Source organism: Magnolia sinica, chromosome 17 (assembly GCF_029962835.1).
Source record: "Magnolia sinica isolate HGM2019 chromosome 17, MsV1, whole genome shotgun sequence".
NCBI classification, from domain to species: domain Eukaryota; kingdom Viridiplantae; phylum Streptophyta; class Magnoliopsida; order Magnoliales; family Magnoliaceae; genus Magnolia; species Magnolia sinica.
In genome coordinates, this window is record NC_080589.1 from 13,741,705 (window position 1) to 13,760,109 (window position 18,405).

The 18,405-nt window shown below is 37.5% G+C and overlaps 1 protein-coding gene across 6 annotated transcripts; it reads left to right on the top strand.

Annotated features, from left to right (window-relative positions):
* Positions 1-1,743: 1,743 nt before the first annotated feature.
* LOC131231930 (N-terminal acetyltransferase A complex catalytic subunit NAA10-like) lies at positions 1,744-17,658 on the top strand. 6 transcript variants are annotated; one of them, XM_058228331.1, is made up of 3 exons: positions 1,744-1,879; positions 2,596-3,309; positions 17,351-17,658. In XM_058228331.1, exon 2 carries the CDS (start codon positions 2,705-2,707, stop codon positions 3,299-3,301), a length of 597 nt encoding a protein of 198 aa, XP_058084314.1. In that variant the 5' UTR covers positions 1,744-1,879; positions 2,596-2,704; the 3' UTR covers positions 3,302-3,309; positions 17,351-17,658. The 6 variants fall into 6 exon arrangements, with proteins under 6 accessions (XP_058084314.1, XP_058084315.1, XP_058084313.1 ...); XM_058228332.1 differs by having other exon boundaries at positions 17,358-17,658; XM_058228330.1 differs by lacking the exon at positions 17,351-17,658 and adding an exon at positions 16,701-17,019.
* Positions 17,659-18,405: the final 747 nt, after the last annotated feature.

Consider the following 18,405-nt stretch of genomic DNA (forward strand, 5'->3'; position numbering starts at 1 on the left):
GAGATTCAAGCCGAAAGCTCAATGTGATCGTGATTCTGCTATAATTGAGGAAAAGATTGTAGGGCTGCAGGTCTTGGATGCGGCAATGCAGGACCTGAAAAGGGACTACAATTCGTTTGCTGATGGTTCTGCTATATGGAAAGTGGTGATAGGAGTATTACTTATATATGTGGTAGTTGTTTGGATTATTTCAAATCTCATCTCATAGGGGAGGAGTAACAGGTCACAGCAGCTGATCCAACCCGATAGTGGAGCATGGAGATGATCGTACCTGCTTCATGTGTTATGATGAGGACTTTGAAATATGTATAGAACTTATGTTTGATCTATTTTGAATGACTGAAATGAAGTTAACAGTGACAACATGATTTTTGTTTAGTTGAAATTACAGTATCGTTCATCCCGTTCATTGATCTATTCTAGACTTTTATTTTTAAAATATCATTATATGGATTGTCTTCCGCCATTGAGAGGGTCAAAGATCCAGCAGGTGGACCACGCCATATGAATAGGGCAGTAATTGGAAATCAACCGTTAAAAGCCTCCTGAGGGCAACTATACTGATGATCCAGATCGTCAGATTTTCAACAATGTCATTTCTACGATGTACAACTCAATGAAATCGGATTGGCAAGATGACCTTGCCACTGGCCCCATGGCTGGTGGTCGGTGCTCTGTGGGCCCCACCATCATGTATTTGTTTCATCCATTCCGTTCATCCATTTTTTCAGATCAATTTATTGCCTGATCCCAAATATAAGAGGGATGTAAATCTCATGTGGACCAAATGATTTGAAAACAGTAGGCATTGAGTATCCCTTATTAAAATCCTCGTAAGACCCATTGAACTGTTTATTTTATATCCGAATATGTTCAGTAGGTCATGCAGGTCCAGATGATGGGAGAAAAAAAACAAAACAAAAAATAGCTTCATCCAAAACTTTGATGGCCCTGAAAGTGTTTTTAATGGTCGAGGCTGATCATACACTGTTCCCCATTATGTGGTTCACCGGAGATTGGGATATACCTCATTTTTAGTATAGTACCGTAAAATGATGTGTAAAGATAGATGTAGGGCATAGATGAAACACATACAGTTGATGGTGGGGCCCACAGAGGACTGACCAGTGGCCATTGGCTGGTGTCGGGGGTAGTAGCCAATCCGTTTCCCGTAATACTTTGTCGTACTTCATAATAACACATGTACGCAGCAGAACGGAGACTCTATTCCCAAACGTGGACACTGTTTGGCGCAACATCTACATGGACTTAGTAGCTCGTAACCAAATACCAAGGTTGTTGACCGTCATTTCAACGTGAACCATGCTACAGTGACTGACATACCGTGACCGTACATATGTACAATGCAAAACAATACTATACGTGAATTCAAACACGCCCTAAGGCCCATTAAAGTTATCGATCAAGCTGATACATGTGTTTTACCTTCTTTCATGTCTGTGTTAACTTGTGAATAGTTTGGATTTCAAATAAACATCATGGTGGGCCTTAGGAAGGTTTCAATGGTGGGAATCACTCTCCTTACTGTTTTATGTGGCTGGGTCTACTAAAGCTTTGGATCTACCTCATTCTTTGGATAATGCCCCAAAATAATATCTCCAAATGCATGGACAGTGTGGATACAGCACATACGTCATAGTGGCCCCACGGAACTTGGTGACCTCACTCAACCTGTAAGTAGCTAATCCGCGTCCCGCTCCGCTCTCTCGCCCCAATCCTCTCTCTCTCTCTCTCTCTCTCTCTCTCTCCCTCCCTCTAACCCTTCTTGTGTGTGTCTTTAATCCACGAACGCCCTCCCCACGCACGCCCCTGCTCTCTCTCTCTGAAGCTCGGTTGAAGACTATTTGTCGAACGTGAGGTATTTCTCTCTCTCTCTCTCTTCCCCTCTCTCAATCTCAATGCCGATTTAGGAATTTGGGGATTTAGTAATTTATGGATTTTTGATTTGATGTGGACCCTCATTTAGGGTTTTGGGGATTTTAGGGCTTACAGATTTGAATGTGGACCCCGAATTGGGTTTTTTCTGATTTTACAAATTAGGGATTTGGGGATTTTAGGATTTTGGGGATCTGAGGATTTTTGGAATTGGGGATTTCACCTTCTGTGTTTTATTTATTTATTTCTCTTTCTTTATTGACATTTAGTAGTTTGTAGATTCCCGATTTGAATGTGGACCCTTATATCAGGATTTGGAGATTTTAGGGCTTACAGATTTGAATGTGGACCCCAAATTGGGTTTTTCTGATTTTACAAATTGGGGATTTAGGGATTTTAGGATTTTGGGGATTTGAGGACTTTTAAAATTGGGGATTTTCTGATTTTACAAATTGGCGTTTTTAGGAATCGGGGATGTGAGGATTTTAGGATTAAAGAAAATAAGTTTTTAATCTTGGGTTTGAAGGTTAAGCATTGGCTAATTGATGTGGGTGTTTGACATAAATGGTTGGCCCTATTGTAGATATGGCATACTTCATTTGTTCCATCGGAGATGCAGTGGCTTAATATTGTTAGCTAGAATTCTACCCACCTGCATAAGGTTGGCAACGGGTTGTGTTGACTCCTTGAAATTTTCAGGTTCAACACCATACCAGCAAGATCCCAAACCTAGGTCCCGGCTCTTCCATTCCATTCCAGTCCAGCTGAAGAAGAATCGAAAGAGCAAAAGAAAGGGAAGGAGGAGAAGATGGTTTGCATAAGGCAAGCTACAATCGACGACCTGCTGGCGATGCAGGCCTGCAACTTGCTCTGCCTCCCAGAGAACTACCAGATGAAGTATTACCTCTACCACATCCTTTCCTGGCCTCAGCTCCTCTACGTGGCCGAGGATTACGGCGGCCGCATCGTCGGCTACGTCCTTGCCAAGATGGAGGAGGAGTCTTCCGAGTGCCACGGCCACATAACCTCTCTTGCCGTACTCCGCACCCACCGCAAGCTCGGCCTCGCCACCAAACTCATGACTGCCGCCCAGAACGCCATGGAGCAGGTCTTCGGCGCCGACTACGTCTCTCTCCATGTCCGCCGCAGCAACCGCGCTGCCTTCAATCTCTACACTGAGACCCTCGGCTACAAGATCCATGATGTTGAGGCCAAGTACTATGCCGACGGTGAGGATGCTTATGACATGAGGAAGCAGCTCAAGGGAAGGCAGCACCAGCAGCACCACCACCACCATCACCACCACCACCACCACCATCATGGAGGGTGTTGTTCGAGCGATGGTAAGGCCGGGGACTCCTCGAAAACTGTTTCCGCCACTGCCACTGCTGGTGCTGCTGAATGACAATAGGGGTAAACTTTTTTTCCTTTTGTGTAGTGGGGATTTTTGACATATTGAAAGTATGCTGAGAATTATGACTGGATTCCGTTTGTTTTGCTTACTTGATTGATGTATACTGTGAGCTATTATTCAATTTGGAGTCTAGTGTTTTTGGGGATAATTATGAGAGTTGTGGTTTGTTTGATTCTTCTTTTTTCTTTTATGTCTTTTGAGATGGTAGATTTTTATGATGAGGATAATCTGTGCCTTCTATTGTTGACTGAAATTCTTTTTAGTTTTTCAAATGATTCGTTGATATTGATGATCTGGGGATGGTTAATATTGATTCATGAGGATAGTAGTGGATAATGGGACCAAAATCCTTTATAGCATATGTTGTAGGAGTGGCTACAAACCATGCATGGACACAGGACTTTGCAACGCGTGGCGAGCCATGTAAATTGCACACAGTCACATCAACATGCTGCTTCCTTTGACGCCCATTTTCTATTGTTTCATGGGGACCCATGTGGCTATGCAGGTTGTGATGCTCAAAATTCTTCAACTCTTGAAATTAATATAATGAGAAGGTGAAATTTAGAGAGTTTGGTTGAAATTTGTTATCTATTTTTCTGATGAATTTGTAATGGATTGAAGCAGGTCAATGAATATCTTTATAGTGGGGATTATAATACTCCTGATTGTCAAGTTTTTCCTCAATCAAATCATAGGTTAAATTTTGACCTCGAAGAGGAGATTCATATCCAAGAAGCGGAGATGAAGCGTTAGTTAAGATTGATGGATCACTAAAAGTTAGCATGGATTTGATTTTGAAGGGAGTGCATATGAGTTTTCCAACAAATATGCTGGAAAGACTGGTTTTATTGTTCCGAGAACATGGGTTGATAAATCAAACTAGTATGTAAGAGGACATTTTGTTGTATTAAATAAGATCAAAGACATCAACGATTGTCCCTCATGGATTGAAGAGCTTTAAAGGCACACATGGTGTTTATCCTTCCTCTTGTTGGAAACTACGACTGGGGAATGTGAGGTCCTGCATGGTGTCCAACAATTACTCCAAACTGACATACAAAATATAGAAGACATAACATTCGCTTAGACATTATAGTTTCCCAAGACATTAATTGAGTAAATATCACGCTTCCCACATGCTATTAAGGATTTTAAAACTCATCTGATATATGTTAGTATGATCTTAAGTCATATAAGTTTCAATCCGAAAAGTAATGAGTTACCATACCGTTATGGAACTGAAATGTACCGATACAAGGCAAGTCATACCGGTTTCAGGCCCTTGGTGATTTGCACACCGAAATTGTTACTTAAATCCATGGGTGCATCTTGGAGTAATTAAGTCATGGCTGAAGAGTTCTATTGGTACATATTGATGTTAAGTTGTTAGTTGTTGGCTCCTAAAGGAGCCAGTGGCTTCATTGATCCACAAGGGCCTAGTGTTCAACCCATTATCATATGATGTTCAAGTCTTGCATGGATCCATTGGGATTCACCCAAAAGGATTTACTATAATAACTAGTAACATGTGAACTCTAATAGATAAACACTCCATAAAAAAAAAAAAAAAAATTAATAAACGTTTTAATTTCGATAAAACAACACATTGTTCGGATTCATGATGAAAGTTATGGCATAAGTTTGATGCCGGTTGCATGCAACTCCTCCTTTTTCTGGCTTGTGGATTGGCAATGAGAGCACTAAACTCCCACAGGTGCAATGTAATATTACATAGGTTGATTACAATCAAAGGTGATCTAATAGTCTATTACATTGGTTGATTACATTCAAAGAGTAAGTTGGTACAAGTTAAAGGCTCTAAAAGGGCAAGTGGAAGGCTCAAAAGAACATGGATGGAGGTAGTAAGAAAAGATTTGATGACCTATAGTCTAACCCTTCTTTAGTGCCACATATAGTTTGTGAAGTAACACTCTTAACTAAAGTTTCTTCATGTCAATTGGCTAATGACATACATTACCAGCATAGACAATTTCATCAATTTGGATGCTATAACTGGAGATTCCGTAATTCTTTATTATAATTTATATCACTTCTTTAGGAAACATACTTTGAATAACTATCAGGAAATTTGAAGGCTTCGTCATATTTTGAACCAATTGCCGCAATTTTAACAAATCTGTCACAAATAGCTATAGTACTTCCTTAAATATTCCTTAGGGGATTGCCTTATATAACAAATTGAAGATGGTCTTTGGCATTACCAACCATCACCTCTCTTCTCCAATTCTTCAAAATATAATGGGGAGGAAGTAGTTGCACAATCCATCTAAGAAGGTGCTACTCCTGCTTCATATCATGCTTTGTGCTTGCACTCCCACTCCCTAGTTTTATACTGTTAACATTCAGTCCTTCCCTGCTCTCACACTTGAATTTATTGTTGCTTCGCTTCATGCTTTGTGCAATTATAGGAGTACCTTAATATTATAATAATCTAGCACTTTCAATGCATCTACGCTTGCATATGCCATTTTTATAGCATATACATGGTATATGCGGTTTTATGATTGTTGGTCATTATGCAATCACATACAGAAATATGTGATCGCATACGGCTTTAAAATTAAACCCCCCCCCCCCCAAAAAAAAAAAAAAAAAAAAAACACACACACACACATTTTTGTGTATATGATTTCATTTGAGTAGTTGTTAGTTGATCTATTTTAGCCTAATAGATGTAATAAATGTAACAAAATTTTAATGAAATTGGTATAAAACTACGAAAACCATCCTCTACACTTATAGTGTTTTTACATTTTTTTAAATACCTTTTTATAATTATTTTTCAAAAAAATATTTTGGGGGGCCATGCGATTGTGCAATTACATATGCACATTCCAGTTGGGTCGCAGATGATTGCATATGCCATTTGACAACAATGATATGCACTTGATTTTTTTTTATTATAAATAACTTTAAACTCAAACATTGTTCTAAGCTCATCACATCTTTGTATAGCACAACCAAGAAATTTTTCTACTCATTTTAAAACATTTGAAATACTTAGGAGGTGTATGCCTTTGCTTCTTCCATCAATATTTTTCATGTCAACAAATAATATTATGGTGTTTTGCCTTAGTTTGCCTTAGTTTGGAATTAGCTTGTGATTCTTGGTATCAGTGATGAGCTACTACCCCTTGGTAATGTATAAAGAAATGCAAGAGGTTTTATTTGGGGCGTAAGTATTTTTTAACACATTATTCATGCTCTTGCTTCATTATGTGCTTTTCATGTCAGCATAAAATGTATTTTTGGCATATACAAAAGCACAATTTTCTCTTTCTTTAAACAATTTTTGTAGCCATTTATTTTACATTAGATTGTAATTCTCAATTATATTTTTCTATGCGATTAGAAACTCAATCATTTATACTATATATAATGTGAGTAGAGGGGGGAAAAGTTACCTCTACAATTAGTTTTCCTTCGGAGCTGGACATTGAATATGTAAAGGACAGAAAGAAATTTTAAACAGCTAGGGTTATTTTCAGAACTTGAAATTGTAACTGATTTCCAACACACAATTAGGATTTCATAAGGCATACTGTTGTGGTATTCATTATGTGCTTTTCATGTCAGCATAAAGTGTATTTTTGACATATACAAAAGCACAATTTTCTCTTTCTTTAAACAATTTTTGTAGCCATTTATTTTACATTTCATTAGATTGTAATTCTCAATTATATTTTTCTATGTGATTAGAAACTCCTCAATCATCTATACTATATATAATGTGAGTAGAGGGGGAAAAATTTACCTCTGCAATTAGTTTTCCTTGGGAGCTGGATTTTGAATATGTAAAGGACATAGAAAGAAATTTTAAACAGCTGGGGTTATTTTCAGAACTTGAAATTGTAACTGATTTCCAACACACAATTAGGATTTTATAAGGCGTACCGTTGTGGTAATGGTGGGTGTAACGGTGCCCACCATTACCGATACGGTTATGGGCCGTATTGGCTGTTGCAGCCCCGTAACGGTCGATACGCCCCCTGTAACGGTCAGAATTTTTCTTTGTTCTTAAAAAATCCAGAAAATCCAGAAAATTCTAAATATTCCAAATATGCATTCATTTATAATTTTGAATGTGTTTATGGTGGTGTAACATTCAACTCTTTGGTGAGAAAGCTGTATCGAGTTGTTTGATGAATTTATGAACCCGACAGCCTGGAATTGACTGCAAAACTCAAAGATTCAAGTTCATAACTATCTAATACCAATGATAGATATATTAGAATGAATTTAATATCAAAATATCTCACATGTATAGGTGTTTGCTATTATTTAATTTACTCTACAATTCTCATTACGTACCTGTTCTTGAGGAGTGTGAGGTGAGGACTTGCATAAATTACAATGTTTACTTTATTCTATCGAAAGTCTTGAACATGCTAGAGATTTCTCCTTTCTTGTAATTCCCATCCTGTCATCCTTAAGATATAAAAGAAAGGAAAAAAAAAATAGTAGTGTCTGATTTACTCCCGTGCAACTTGATTAAGGATTACTTGATTGATTGTTAAGGGAGTTATTTTAAGTACAAGTTTGGCAGTGTCAAGTGTGTGCTTGATGAATGTGTGGGTAATGGGTATAGAAATACTTACCTTAAATGTAAATAATGTTGAAAAAAAAATACTAACCTTAATAAAACTCTCGAGTTACCACCAAAATGAATATATGTTTTGTTGTGGTTGCTCGACCTCCACGTTCTTGTCATCATTAGGTTGTAGTTGTGGAGTAGCTGTTGCATATCCATAAAATATCCAGTGCAAAAGAGAAAAATCAGATCAACAAAATTAGAGGATGACTAATCCTGACTAGGCAATGACTCTGACCCCGAGAAAGGATATCCACCAATGCCCGTTGAATAGTCATATTGGTGCCCATACTTGGGCTGTTTTGAATAACTTGGATTTGGATATGGATCTGGATATTTGTAATCATATGGAACATGTGGATCAGGACTACTCCAGCATGAATGTGACGGAATAGGCTCTGTATGATCCCATCGGTCGTAAGAATATCTATAATTCCCGGTACCATAAGCCTGTTGATGTTTCGGACCTCTTGGTGGTGCACCATTGGAGCTAGCCTCCTCTCATTGTCTGTATCTTGACTTAATAAACTCATTAAGTCCGACCTCGCGTACCCTGTCGATGCTCATTGGCCTTGCGATCTGTAGATGGCTATATGCCGGTGTGCCGAGCAACACTAGAAGTGGGACCAACATCAAGTGCATCATCACCATCACTACTATACTGCTTGTACTCTTTCATTGAGCTAGACTTTGTATGAAATCTATCCCTTTCTAGGTCCAACACAGCTACACGATTCTCTTGTTGCGTCGTACGTATTATTGAGTCATCCACTTCCAATCCTTCACTATCATCTTCTATTTGTTTTTCTCTTACTTCCAACCAAGGTAGAAGCAGGTTGTCCTCATCATCAATATTGTCCATGTTTATTGGACAATCGTCTGTGTCACTGGCGGCTGCTGTAGTAATGTTCCTATCATGTCGCCACATTCTTAGCCTCATGTTATAGTGCATGAAGACATGCTTATCCAACGTCCTAGTTTGCAATATATTCCTTTTCTTTGAATGAATAAGTGTAAAACAACTCTAGTTCCTTTCGCAGCTAGAGGAAGATATTGTCTGGCTCAAAACTCTTACTGCAAGTTTTTGGAGAGCCTTCGCACTTTCTCCGAAATTCATCTACCATTCGACAGGTGACAACCTAGATATTGCATGTTGTGCAAGAGCATCTCCAAAGTTACCCTGGCGATTTTCATATGTATCTAATTCATTCAATGCTGTTATTTGCATATCTAAGTCGGGATCTAATCTCTTTATCACATTCTTTAGCCCGACAGGAACCTCATCATCTACAACAAATGATTGGGCATATATGTATTTAGGATTTAGATAGTAACTTGTTGCATAAAGTTCATGATGGAGTTGTCATATCCATCTCTTATCGATCATCCTTCAGTAGACCTCCCAGTTTAAACAATTACGTTGAATTGCTAGCGTGGCCTTATCCATGGTATCATAGAGGAAGCCCATGGTAGGTGCTTCATTGGTTTCAACAAGACAGTACCCTTATTAGTGGCTCCATCACCTTTAAGATCTTTTGGACCTTCTTCCAATATTTTATTGCCCCTTATGGTCTTCACAACCTCAAATGGTGTTCCTGATATCTTCTTCCCATGTTTTGTGTTGAGCTAATCTTGGAAAGTGAACATCTCACTCAACTCTCTCCTATGCTGGTACAAACTCTTCAGGGCTATAAAGCTAGTTGCAAATCTAGTCGCCCCAAGCCTAAGCAACTCTCTTCCCTTTGTAAAGATCCTCAATATTGTAACTACTTGATTATGATTGAAAATAAATGTCATTACTTCTCTTACCCTTTTGACCATTTCCTTAAATACTCTTCTTCTTCCTGATATCTTCCAATATAAGATCAATATAGTGGGCAACACATGGTGACCAAAATATATGTGGTATCTTTATCAACTTTTGTCCTGGAGCCTTATATGTTGCTTCGTTATCTGTAACAATATGCAACACATTCTGCTCTCCAATCTCATCCACCATTTTATCAATTACAGAAAAAAATATAAGTAACATTTTTTGTTTTATCTTATGCATCAATTGACTTATGGTACACCGTTCCCAAGTGGCAATACACCATAAAGTTGATTATGCTGTGTCTGGTTGGACTAGTGCAACCATCGCACATGATCGTGCATCATCTGGCCTGCCATATGGGTTTCAAGATAGCCACAAATGCTTTCACATCCGCATACTCTGCATCTATCCATTTTTTCCTAATCTCCCTAGTCGTGGGAGCTTTAATTCCTTCACTTGCTTCTGCTGCTGCATCAATTACCACCTGCCAATATGGAGAATTGGCTGCATTTGGGGGTTATTTTGACATGTATAAATTACTTTGCCGCTGCCCTACCTAGTTTCTCAATGAAAGTTTTACTCCACATTTGTTTTGTCTTTTTTTGTTTAGCTGATTCTTTCTTAAATAGGAATAGATCAATAAAGGGTCTCCTTAACTCATCTTTTTCTACATCCACATGCAAATGGGCATTACGTGAAGATGCCTCCCGTTGACCGCCAAACATATGTCGTAATTCACCTAACCTACCCCCACTTACAGATGTAGTCACACTGCCAGTTACACCCCCCTGGTATCACGTATAGATCCCTCGCCAAACACGCGTTGACGTTCTCGTTCTTCACGAGCAAGGCGTACGCTCTCTCTTTTAGCAATAGTTATTTCCCGATTTAAATCTTCGTCAGATCTCTTCATCACGAATGCCCATATATTAAGGACCAAATACCTCTCGTCAAGCGACTTCCAAAATTGCATCTTTCTTCTTCTGCACAGCAGCTTGTTTCCCATTCGACTCATCCAAACTTGCTCGCATCAAAATCATGATCTCTTTTAGCACTCTGGTACATCCCGTAACTTGACCCTTTCGATGTGCCAAATATTGTTTGAGTCATGTAATTCCATTAGTTATTAGTCTATCACAATAGTTGCACTTCATTTGGTGCCTACTACCAATTACCATCCGATAATGTTGCCATCCAATATCCTCACTTGTTGGCTAGACATTCTCTTAGCTAGATATGGCCTATGGAAGAGTCTACTCGATTCTGTGTGTCTAAATACAATTTTTATAAGAGAACGAAATAATTAAATCTCGAAACTTGTAAATAGATTAATGAAATAATGTTCTAACTTCTTCTTAATTTAATCAATAAAAAAGAAATTTAGTACTAAACCCTATGATTATGAAGCTCCAAAACCTGCCCAAAATAACAAAATATAAACATACAATCACTAATTCGAACAAAAAAAAGAAGAAGATTGAATCAATAATGACAATATGACATTCAAGCACATCATGCTATCTTATATTAATACAAAATTGTTATTCAATCATTAAACAAGAAAAAAAAAAAAAAAGACATGCTTTTCTTAATTTTTAAAAATAGGCCAAAAATAGTCCGTAAATACAAAAAATAAAAGAAAAAAGAGAAGCAAATCAATTGCATAATATGTAAAAAGAACATTTATATGTTCTATTATCATTAACACATCATATTCAACCACTAAAACAGAAAAAGATTGAAAAGATTGATTTTTCTAATTTTTAAAAATAGGCTGAAAATAGTTCGAAAACACAAAAATTTACCAAAAAATACCAAATCAATTGCATAACCTGTAAAAAGAACATTTATATGTTCTACTATCATTAACACATCATATTCAACCATTAAAACAGAAAAAGATTGATTTTTTTTCCTAATTTTTTAAAATAGGCTGAAAATGGTTTGAAAATAAAAAAATATATATTAAAAAAACAGAATCATTTGCATATAATATGTAAAAAGAACATTTATGTGTTCTAATATCATTAACACATCATATTCAACCAGTAAAACACAAAGATTGATTTTTTTTCTTAATTTTTAAAAATAGGCCAAAAATAGTCCATAAATACAAAAAATACCAAATCATTTGCATAATCTGTAAAAATAACATTTATATGTTCTAATATCATTAACCCATCATATATATATATTGAAAAACACTTGATTTTTCCTAATTTTTAAAAATTGGTCGAAAATAGTCCGAGAAAAAAAAAATCAGTTGCATAATCTGTAAAATGTACATTCATATGTTCTAATTTGAATAACGCATCATATTCAACCATAACAATAGAGATTAAAAGAAATGTATAAATATTTATTTTTGAAGATTTTTTGGAAAATGGCCCACGGAGCTTCGATATAACAAAATTCTTGAAATAACTTGTTTTGATCCTCAAATTCAAGATAAGAGTGATTGGACTTTGCAGTATAATAGTTTAAGAATGAATTTGGAAAAAAAAGTGCTTAAAAATGAGAAAAATTGCAAAACAACTAGTCGTTTACAACCGTTGTGCCCTAGCTGTTACAAGGCAGTAGCGGCCATTATGGGGCTTAACGGCCGATTCGAGCCGAAACTAGGGCGTCACTGTTTCGACCCCCGTGTGGTGTAACGAACTCGGCCGTTATCGTTATGTATCAGCCATTACGGCTGATACTTAACCAGTTTGGTTCAACCTGCTTGAACTATATTCCTTTCCCCTACTTCAACTACCGAATTAAGAAGTTGAAACAAGTTGTCCGCGTTCTTAGAAATGTTTGATGCATTAATGGACCTCAGAAAAACTGTATCACCAGGATTATTTACCAAAAATCTGGTAACAGGCCCATTTACTTTGTTGGTTCATCCATCGGATGCTCTTCTAATTCGTTTAAAAAAAATCGGATACTTTTCTTGTATATTCCCAAGCTTTTCTCAATCTCTTGAACTTCCATCTTTAGGTATTTATTTCTAAGTTCATGGTAGCTTGGAAGCTTCAAACCCATTCCAAAAGATGCTACTGCATCCATCATAGCAAAAGAAAGAAAGAAAGAAAAAAAGACGGGCTTTTAATAAAATTGAAAGGAAGAGTGGTCGCATATAAAAATCTCGAGATTGCAAGACATACATTCCCTCTGTCCACCTTTTTCCAATTTTGATGTAGGGTGGATTGCTTTCCTCCCCACCTTTCCTACCTACAAAATCATACATTGACCTCATTGCCTCCACCCCATTCTTCCTCTTCCCCCTCACTGATCTCATGTATAATCAGAACTCTTTCAATGTCATGCATGGCATCTTTCTTTTGTTGCGTCTCATTCATTCCACCCAACAAGTAAAACTTCACCACTTCGTCACTTGGGTATATACAACAACATTCTTCTTTCTGCTAGGTGATATTTCATTTGAAAACCCCTCCCCAATATGCCTTTCCAAAAAAAATGCATCATAAGTGAAGGTTTGGAACAATATCCCATGTGATACCATTAGCATGATCATCCTTCCCCTTTCCTTTCACCATGTTGAATATCAACCAAACCCTAAAGACTCAAAAGTAGGCCCAAAAAAAAAGCACAAAAACTAAGGAGACGACTGAGAGAGTTACATGAAAATACCTTAAAAATAAAATGAACATGAATGGCAAGATTTCCTAAAGAGTTTATATGTTTTTGTACCTTTCTTGATGTGGTAATGCGTGGAAACAAGTGCCATTTGTATCCAATTAGAGATGAGAAAGAATTTTGGATTCTTCTCACTTGTTTTTTTTTAAAAAAAAAAACAGTAAAATACCCCCAAATCCTCTCTTTGTTTCTCAAAAGGTGTAAAAAGTGTAAAGTGAAGTTATATTTTAACCTAAGTGGCCCTAAATAACTTTTAGAAACAAAACATGGGGAAACCAAAAAATAAAAAAATAAAAAATAAAAAGAAGAAGAAGTGCATCTTTTTATTTTATTTTATTTTTCTGATTTTCAGTGCCCCTGCTATGTGTGTGAGAGGGGTGTAATCAATGGACCATCTCTTCATTCATTGTTCATTTGCAAGAGAGTGTGGGAAAAATTTTATAGCATTCTTCAAGTCTTCTTGGGTGATGCTGGGGTCCATGGTGGGTCTCCTATTAGCTTGGCCTAGAGGCGGACAGCGGACTAAAGAAAAAGGAGGGGATGGTGCAGAAGCTTGTAATGATGGCGGTTTAGTGGGTTATTTGGGTGGAGAGAAACTGGAGATATTTCGGAAACAAGACTGGCTCTGTGATGGATGTATGTGAGAGGGAAAAATGTATATAATCGGCTGGGCTTCTTGTATCATGGATTTCGACTGCAAGATTTTGACCAAAATGAGGGGTCGTTCTTAGGTGGGATGTAATGTACCTTTGTTTTTGAGCCTTCGTTTTCTCCTAAATAAATAGTCATTACCTTAAAAATAAAAATAAAAACCTGACAGAAAACATACGATTTGTTCAGATATACAATTTGAACATATGATTCAAATTGTGGATTGTACTATGCAATTCAAATTGTATATCATACAACTGTGAGAACACTTGGTTAGCAGTACAATGTATTCATTTTACAACACATACTTGTATTACATTTATAGTTCAGACGGCTGCTAGAAGCCTTGAACTTCTGACTATTAAAAAACAGGCAATTCCTGGCTCTCGCCCCTGCTTCATGCAAACAAGTGCCAAGTGGAGTTCTTTTCTGGATTTGGGTTTGACCAGACACTGGGTGGGGGAAGATCAGAACCCTTTTTGACTTCCATTTGGCATGGCATTAAGCCACCCCAAAGTTTTTTCCAACTCAGACATGAGTATGCTGCTCATTTTGGAGTTTCTTTGTAATCATTGTGGCTGTCACATGGTTATCATATTCCATACAATTCTCCAATTGGAAGATACATGAATTAGTCACTTCAGGTCCTGTAACTCAAAAACTTTATTTTTTTATTTATTTATTTTTATTATATTGGCAGACCGATTCTGTTCATAACCTTTATTTAAAAAGTAAAAAAGAAAAATTGTACTATTCAAGCCACATCCATACCATGCTAGGCAACGGTGCAATACCTGATGAAGTTCTCAAGCAACTCAAGATCCATGAGAACTCAAAGATGAACCGAGTCTGAAAAACCAGTCCATTTTCAAAAGATGGAAAAAGAAATTCGTAAGACACCTCTTCAGATGCTAATAGGAAACTCACTTATTGATTCCATGATTTAAACAGAGATAGGTTTTGAGGCTAACGAATGTCGATGAACCTTGATATAGGCTAAAACATCAAAGGTTTCATCAGAAGTGCCATCAATTAGATGCCAATGATATGAATGGAATGAACAATTGATAGCAATTTGGTAATCCTTGTCAATTAACAGAGGGGGAGAGATATTCACAAGTATTCTCAGAGCATTTTGTGTCGGCTCATCTGAACTGCTTTAGCTTCTGCAATGGTTATTATGACTACTGCCCTCAATTGTCCCTGCCAGGCTATTAGAAGATTTTGATAGAGCTCTCTCGGGGGGGTTGGTGGACCAAGGATTCCACTGCTTACAAAGCTTCTTATATTTGGAAAGGCATCCTTCAAGCAAAAAGGCCTGTGGTGGAGAATGTGGGTTTCGATCTGGGGAATGGTGCCGCAATTCGTTTTTGGGAGGACTGTTGGCTGGGGGATTTGAGTCTGAAGGACAGATTCCCAAGCATATATCGTCTCACTGCTATTAAAGATGCTCCTATCATCAGTTTTTACTCCCTATCCAATGCCGGTATTGTTTGGGACATTCCCTGTCGCAGAAATCTCACCGAAAGGGAGGTAAATGATTACGCTGGGTTACTTGGGTGCCTCTCTAGTGTTAATCCGACTCAGACGGAACAAGACAGAGTAATCTGGAAGAGGGACAAAAATTCTCGTTTCTCGGTCAAATCTCTATACACAGCAATCGCCCCATCTCCGTCTCAAGTTTCTCGCGCCTTTCCTTTCATTTGGAAGTACCAAGTTCCCCCAAAATTCATCTGTTTCTCTTGGCTGGCGTCTAAAAACAGGATTCTAACGATCAATAATCTGAAAAAGAAAGGCATGCAGCTCCCTAATACTTGTCTCTGCTGTATGGATAATGAGGAATCAGTAGACCATCTCCTTGTTCACTGTCAGTACATTTCCCAGATTCGGGCAGATTTTTGGGCTAGATTTAATGTCAGCGGTTGTGTGCCGGCCTCTGCCGCTCAGCTGCTGTCTCTCTGGCATGGGTGTAATCTGGGGAAAATCAGATCGACCGTTTGGAGAATGGCTATCATAGCAATCTGGTGGGCGGTCTGGAGCGAAAGGAACAATAGATGCTTCAACAATTCTCAGTCTTCGGCAGCCATAGTGGGATCCAGGGCGAAGTATTTACTTATTGAATGGGCTGCTAATATAACCTTCCTCAAGGATTTTAATTTTATGTTCCTAGGACAGTAGTTGTTTCCTTTTCTCCTTTTTCTTTTCTTTGTTTCTGCCATCTCGGCAGTGGCTGTCCTTCTTCTTTCTTTAATGAAATCCGTTACTTTTATAATTTAAAAAAAAAGAAGATTTTGATAGAGCCACGGACTGATGATTGATATCTGATCCTACATGTCCTTGAAAATGCCAATTTTAGATTGAAGCCTATAGCATGTCATTTCCCAGAAGCTGCTAGGTTAAATGTCTCAGTTATTGTGCTTTCCAAATTTCTTCTTGATTATTTAGTATTTTCTGATATAATGAAATATTGATAATGCCTCTACAATGTCAATGAAATGAAATTAAATTGGTTGATCATTTGGGTGGGCCCTGCATGTCAATGAAATGGTTTCTTTCAAGAAGCCTTTTATTGGTATCAATTTTCATCTAAAATCTGTCTTTGAAACTCTTTACTGAATCCCACTCTTCTGCATCTATTGGATTAATCTGATTTCAGTCTATTGTGGCAGTTCCTGAATTCTACTAAAGATATCAGCTCTTTTATAAATCTTCAAGTTGTAGAAGCCAATAGAGTGGGATGGTTACGTATGGAAGGAGGCTAATGTTGCACACTTTCATATATAGTTGGTTGCAGTTTGTACTTTCTTGTAATTTTCTGAAAATGTAATAGGAGGCATCTTGACTTTTGAGAATTGTAGGCAGTGAATTTACAGGTTCCAACCTCTATCAGGGAAATCAAAATCAGTCTTGCAGATAAAAGGGCACAATAAATATCTTAAATCTCACAGCCATTAATGTCTATATTGTATGCCTAAGGGTGTTGAATCATATGCTGGGATTGGTATGTTGTGTGCTGATAACTGTTTGGTTGATTGTCTCCAAGTTTTCAACAGACCTAAGCATCCATACATGGGGTATTTATGTGTTGAAGCACCCATATATATAATTTAGCATGACATGGTAGAGTTATATCTACAAGTCTTGAAGCGTCTTTCATTTTATTTTCATTCAATCTTGTATCAAACCACATTCCCGTACCTTACCCTACTAAACATGTCATGGTTATCGTTGGTCCTTACCAAGTTTCTAACAACAAATTCATGTCAACGATCTATCGTTACATTGTCATAAAGTTGTTTTGATTGCCTTTTGTGTGAAGAATTTAGGCGATACGCTGACGTTGTGAGAATCATGCTGCCGCAGCTTTTACACCTGGCATGTCATCCACAACAATTTCTAGCAGTGTTCTATTTTGTACTAATTGTTTCTCCCATCAATGATCTGGTTCAAGGGGGGTAAAGGAACTATGGATTTGAGATTAGTAGACCATGCTGTTAGAGTTGGACAAATTGTGATGGAACTTAGAAGGGATACTTCGGCTGCTCAAATGGACATGAAAAGAACCTTAAAGAAAATGAATTGTTTCTCTATTGATGTAATAGAATGAATACGAAGTTATGGTTTTTAAAGGCTTCTTGTCTCTGTGAGAAAATTCGAGAAATATTCTCATGCTTATCCATGGTAATCTTAAGAGATCCCAAGCCCATCTCAAAGATTTACTTTGATTACAAGAATATCCTCGTAGGAACTATACTATTTCTTAACACAACCCCTATTCAGCTTCGCTTCTTTGGTAGGCAGCTATCCATGGAGTTTGAGAAGAAGGCTGGAGGAAATTAGGGAGCACTGACTTAGTGTACTTTTCGTTTCTCCTTTAAAAAGAAGATTAAATGAAATGTCCTTAGGCCAAGAAAAAGAAAAGACAACAAGAAGTGCCCTTTTCACATATTCAATGGTTAGGGACATTGTAGCAGATGATTTAGCCTACAGGGTTCCACTCTTCAATCATTTTTATTTGGAGTTTCTCTTCCTCTGTGGGTTTTCTCCTCTTCTTGATAAAAAGAGTTTTTATTTATTTATTTATTTAAGGATTAGATGTTACAAATGTTTTTGTCAACATGTTGAGCTAAAAAATTGTGAATTACTTGTGACTTGATGATACAATCAAAATAGACAATTAGTTTTCGTAGTGAGGACCGTTTTAGCCTATGTTTCTAAACTGGCAGTTGAATAGTGTGCTAACTTGCTATGCGTGGGGCACTCTTCTGGTAAATCTGCACATATACTTGAGGGTTTTTCACACTTGCTTTGGTTGCTTCTTTGTGTGGCATGGCATGGCAGCTTATGGGCGGAACCCTTTTGGTGAGGATGCAC